General features: G+C 47.1%; 1 protein-coding gene across 1 annotated transcript; it reads right to left on the bottom strand.

Annotated features, from left to right (window-relative positions):
* Positions 1 to 3,476: 3,476 nt before the first annotated feature.
* Positions 3,477 to 5,513, bottom strand: LOC147653748 (uncharacterized). The gene is made up of 2 exons (XM_086886253.1): positions 4,273 to 5,513; positions 3,477 to 3,959 (listed from the first exon to the last, which is right to left on the bottom strand). The coding sequence occupies exons 1-2, from the start codon at positions 5,083 to 5,085 to the stop codon at positions 3,762 to 3,764; spliced, it is 1,011 nt and encodes a 336-aa protein (XP_086742379.1). The 5' UTR covers positions 5,086 to 5,513; the 3' UTR covers positions 3,477 to 3,761.
* Positions 5,514 to 5,943: the final 430 nt, after the last annotated feature.

Genomic DNA, 5,943 nt, shown 5'->3' with positions numbered 1-5,943 from the left:
TCATCTTGGGAAATTTGTCATCTTCTCAGGGCATTGAAGGTCAACCAAATGCTGCAGGTTTCATTCTTCCTTTCATATGGTCTATGTCCTGGGGTTTGACTCTTAAGCAGAGCTATTTTTTTATTTTGCAGCCTAGCAGTTGTACGGTGGGGCTGTGTGCAGGTGAATTCACTTGAGAACGATGGGTAAATCAGCTCCTGGGAAGATGTGCACTGCTTGGCCCCGATGCTTCAGCATGCTTGAGGTCAGCTTGGCTGTCTCTGACTGTCTAATAATAATGCAGAATGATAGAATTAAGTATTCATTGTAATTGGTGATCAATAAGATTTGTTTTCAGCTAAGTCTGCGTGCTAGTTTCTAAAGCACTCCAGTCTGTTTCATCAATGACCTTTGTGATTTTAGCTTAAGCTTTCTAGTTTCTGCTGTTGTTATTTTCTGCCCTGTCGCTGTGAGAGGAAGGGATGATGGCTGGAGGTTTGGCAGTCAGCGAGGGCCTGGCCACCACTGCAGTTCTGTACACTCAGCCTTGGAGATGTGATCAGGAATGTGCTGTTAGTTGCCAGTTTTGTATTGCAAAGACTGAGCATGCTGCCATCACTGTGTTTGATAAGTGAGTTTTCATTGGTTTGGTCCAACTCCAAAGCAGCCTTAATTTGAAGGTGGAATTCTTTGTGGATGAGGCTGTGAAGAATATGGTGTTTATACTCCCATCCTACGGGCAGTACGGTAGAACAACTCCTAACTGATTTGGTAATAAAGACCTAGTTTTTCTTCACTAAACCTGCCCTAGCCAAATTCATCAGCTGGTGATAGCTATCTCTGGAGTGGGAGTTCTTTATTGAGTTGATTGACAATTTAATATACTTTGTCAAGCTGTGTTGTTTAGTTTCTGTTGATCCAGAGACACCTGAGGCTCCTTTTGCTTCCTAAGGGATTAAAGTAGCAAGCACTTAGAATGAGATATTGGGAAGATGGGTGCAGGAGACTTTGTAATTTAGTATGGAAAAACATAATAATGATGATGAATATTTCAGGTGGAAATGATAGTATTTCACTATATACTATGTGAAATGCTTTTATGTGATTTTTTTTCATTTCCCTTTTATTTTTTAATCCTGGATAAATTAAATGAGGCTTTTGGGGAAAGCATGAGCTGGAATTTCTATTGAGGTTGATAACCTCTGATTCTGCTCTTGTTTGTCTGTCTGCTGGAACTTGTAGCAAACTAGCTATGTCCAAGTTTAATTGTGTAATAATTATCTTTCAAATCGAGCCTTTCTCACTTGGTGCTGATGTATTTGGGGGAGGGAGGGGAATGGAGAGTAAAGAGCTCTTTTCATGAATACAATTTTAATTTCATCTTGCTGATTTGAGCCTTTCCAAGATTCAAGTGAGCATTGGATCTGGTTGGAACTGAGGGGATGACTCATGACTCTGGCATAAAAACTACATTGCATTCCACATATTAGGAGTTTTCTGTTGCCCACAAGAAAGTTCAGGAAAAAAAAGAAAAATATAGAAATGGGTTTCAAATTTCCTGTGCTATTTTCAGTTGACTCCTCTTTCTGGAGATGCCTTAGCAAGTGTAGGACATCTGAAAAACTTGGAACTGCAACTTTCTTGTTGAGGCTCTGATGAACATTGCTTCTGTCATCAAGTTCTTGTGTTCATACTTTGAACTTAGCTGAGTAATGTTGGTATCAGCAGACTCTGCTAAAGCCATGCCTTCCTAATTAATAATGCATTCTTAATAAAAAAAAAAAAAATCTATTTCTTCATGTATTTAATTACCTAGTGAGTGTAAGACTGAATGAAGTTAATACCGTGCAGATTTCAAGCAAAACGCTGCTTTTTAATGTGCTTCAGTATAGGCTATGCACAAGTCAATAGACATGATTTTTAAGCTTCAGTTACCTTTCATTACCCTGTGCATATTCAAATTCAGATTGATGAATGCTGAACCAAAAGCAGACATCATAGAGTTAATTGAAGTTCTTTAAATTCAGAGGCAAACTATTTTCATAGCTTTGTTTTGAGGGTGGGTTGCTTTTGATGTCTGGGGTTTTTTTGGCTAAGGCAATGGCAAACATTTATTTATCCTGCTCCCTCCCCATTTTCCACCATCGTTGTTGCCAGTGATGCCTGCAGTGCTCAGTGGTCAATGACCCTCAGCCAGGGTGAGCTGCAGGAGCCTTACAGACGGGCCTGTTCTTTCTCCCAGTGCTAGAACAAGTGCAACAGCACAGTGCCATTTTGCTAAAAGCTAATATTTTTCCCAGCAGCTTCTTCTCCAGGCAGAATGAAATGCTTTCTTCAAGAGCAACCACATCTTTTCTCTGCCTGAAAGGTTGTGTTTGTTTGGGGTTTTTTCTCTTGCCTTAGGTGAGAGATAAAAAAAAAATGAAGAGGAAAGCCCAAGGAAATGCCAAAAGTACCACCTGGTAGTAATTTTGTGTGAGTGTCTCCATTTACACTTCAAACTTGCTCTTGGAGAACTTGGAGCTGCATTTAAAATGTATTTTGGTAGGTGGTCTGCTGCTGACTATCTGCATTTCTTCTTCCATTTCTTTTCTGTGCTTGTTTGGTATTGCTGCTGAATGTCCCCAAAGAGTAAAGTGGTGTGGAAGAGTTGAGGAAGCAGCTTTTGAAATTCTAAAGCTGATGTGTAGGTTTTGTTCCTCTTGGATTTTTAAAAGCAGGTATGTCATCCAAGTTAACTTTCTTCAGCAAGTAACAAGATTGTCGTCCTTCCACTGATGCTCTGTATTTTAACAGAGGTATTTGATGGTGCTGGAAAGGAGCAAGATGCAGAATGAGTTTGAGAGAAGTGATTTAAAGTGGGAGCACAGATGGTTGATTCCTAAAAATCAAAAAACGGATGTTTTGTTTTGTAGGAAAATGAAATCTAATCCTATTTGAGGGTCAACAGGATAAATACAAAGAACTAAATACAGATGTAGATACATATATACATATATGCGTGTATATATATATATATATATATATATATATATATATGTATAACCCCGCCCCCCGAAATCTATGAAGCAGGACTGATTGGTGCCATAGCCCAGGCAGCCTGTGGATCTAATTGCCTGCCTGTATTCAGCCCTTGCCTGGATGCCAGGGGAGACGTCTCTGGATTTGTCTCCAGACAGCTTTCCAGGGATGATCCTGCTCCTTTCCTGGTGCCCCAGAGTGCTGCAAGCCCCCCGTCCTGGGGCCATGGTGATGCCTGCCGGGGCCTTTAGGGTCCCCCCTAAAGGGCAGACAGGGCTTGACTGCAAGCTTCCTTGGAAGCTGGAGGCAGGTGAATATTGGCCACCTTCTTCTTTCCCGCTGCCCTCCGTGCTCTTGCAAAGCCTGCTGGGGCACTGGGGCTCTCCATTGCAGGCAGTCTGGAGCTGCCATGCAAAGCCATCTCTCAAGGAGTCCCCAGGTCTCAGGTGCAACCTCAAGAAAATGACACAGCAACGTGTAGAAAACGTGAACTTTATTCACTTGACTACTTCTAAAATCTACAATCCAACGTTACTAGAAGACTATGGGGTAAGAATCTTAAGGCTAAGAAACTTCAATGCTTCAACTGTTTAGAACTGAACACTAAGGGAAAGGTCAACTTCTTGGGGGAAACGTGGTGGGGAATCGAACAACAACAGGGGTGTGGCTAACTTGTAAGGTGGGGAACGTCGCAGTGCCTGGGCTGGGCACTGGTCACCCGTTCCCCGTAAGGTTCTGTAGCTGGAGCGCGACGCTGGAGGTCAGAGCTGTGGGGAGGTGCGGAGTCTCCTGTCACTGCCCTCTTTTGCCGCCATCTTGGTGGTTGGTTGAGGGCTGTCGCGAAGGAGCAGCCGCATCAGGTCGCGGTTGTCCATCAGCAGCTGCATCAGCTCCGTGGGACAGCCCTGTCTTCGATGGCGGCGGGGCCCCGCACGGCCCGAAGGGCTCTGGAGATTCCGCTGCAAGGCAAAGCACAGGGATCCCCATGGAAGAGGCAGAGGGGCAGAGCGGGGCCGGCACCTGTGGGGCTGCCTTTGGCCTGGGAGACAGAGACTCGGGCCCAGTTGGGCTGGGCTGGCCCGGGGAAGAGGCTGCAGCAGGCAGAGCTCTGCCGCCTCTGCTTGGTGCTGTCCATGGAGCTCAGCCCCTGGGCCGCATTCCCCAGCCAGGAGCTCAGGCCCCTTCTGCCGCAGGGCATTGGCCAAAGGGTGCCCAAGAGGCCCTCAAGGTCTGCCCCATCCCGCCTGCCTGACCCCCCACCCCCCTCCTCACCTCTCGCCAGCGTCTCTGAATTCTTTTTCCGAGCGACCATCCCATGGCCATTCCTATGATGAGCAGGTCGATGAGCAGGAATGTCCTGGCCGCCCACCGGATGCGCTCAGGGTCCGACTCGTCCAGATGACAATCCTCCAGAAGCAGAGGAGAGGCATCCGTGCTGCGCTCAGGTTTGCTCACAGGGTCGAGGGGATGAGCCAAGAGCAGCAGCACGTAAAGCTGCAGCAGCGCGGAGGAGCCGTGAGCAGCCATAGTGCTCTGCCAGCAGCACCGAGGCTCTGGGCGTCTCTCTGCGAGCAGCTGTGCCTGGGCACTGGGGCGCAGCAACAGCTGGGGACAGTTGCCAGCCAGCGTGCCGTCCCCAGAGGCTGTGATGTCACAGAAGCACAGAACGCCCTGGCTGCAGAGAGCCCTGAGAGAATGTTGAGTCCAAGCTGGGAGCCATGGCGGCAAGCATGGCCAGCAGAGCGGGGCCCGAGCGCTGCGGCCTGGCTTGCCTTGCACCCGTGCCACAATGATGACTCCAGCAGCCCCTGTCAGGCCATTGCAGTATCTGATGGCCCACGCTGGGCACAAGTTCTTCCCAATGGCCAGCGTAAACCTCCCTTGGCCCAGCTTCCAAGCCTTGTTGGCATCTGCTCTCTCTTGTCCTTGCCCACCTGGCTGGCGCTGCCGTGTTGCTCGCTGGCCTGTCTGTGGGAGAAGAGGCTGTGCCAATGAGTGCTGCTCAACTTGGAGGCCATTCAAAGGAGGATTTGATTGTGCCTGCTGTGGGAAGAAGGAATATGCGTGCACATGGCCACTTCCCATAGGTTTTACCCCAGATTTTCATGAGCAGCTGTCCTAGTGAAAGTCAAGTCTGTTTTAGTGAGTATTTGAGGGCTTCCAGAGCACAGTGCCATCTCAGGGGAATTCTGCTGGTTGAGTTCTACTGAGGCTTTGAGATGAGTTGCAAATCCTGAAAATGTTCTCCTTGCCCAGGTAGTAATTTCACAGTTTAGACTCTGGGGATATTGATTGCTCAGTGTTGAGGACCTCATGTAACTTTCAGCCCCAGAAACTTTCAACCTCCAGTGATTGTCCTTGAGACAAAACCATTTGAAATCTTTTTTTCTGTGGACAGGAATTGCTTCGGTGTTACTTCACATCATCCATTAAAAATTTGATGCCTGGAACAAATCCCGAGTGCTGTGTGATTTCCTTGGTCGTGTTCTTTGGAATGGCTTCCCCCTCATTTTGTGAAGCTGGCCCCAGAAAGGTCATAGATGGGTGAGAAGTTCTGAAAGGCCAAGTGGTGCAGATCTTTGCCTCCTGTTTCGAGGTCTGTGGTGAGCTGTGAGTCCAAGAGCTGATTTGAAGTGATGGTGAAAACACAATTGAACCTTTTTGCAGCAGGGTGGATGGATAGAAGCAAAGCACAGCACGGCTGGCAGCAGCAAATGAATTAAAATGCATCCCTGGAATATGTTTCTTGGATTGTTCTTCTAGTATTGTGGTAGTAATTCTGATGTCTGAGTAGTGAACAAGCAACAAGTAGTGAACACGTGATTTGTAGTCAGTTTTCTATTTCTTATGTAGTGGAGAGTATGGATGCTAGCTTTGGAGCAGGCTGCAGAGAGCTGCAGAAACTGCAGGCCCCATGGCCTATCAGTCCTGCCCGAGAAGCTA

This window comes from Cyanistes caeruleus, chromosome 4, assembly GCF_971803275.1.
Source record: "Cyanistes caeruleus chromosome 4, bCyaCae1.hap1.1, whole genome shotgun sequence".
In the NCBI taxonomy this organism is placed as follows: Eukaryota; Metazoa; Chordata; class Aves; order Passeriformes; family Paridae; genus Cyanistes; species Cyanistes caeruleus.
The sequence above is the reverse complement of the archived record's forward strand: the minus strand, read 5'-3'. Positions and strand labels throughout refer to the sequence as shown.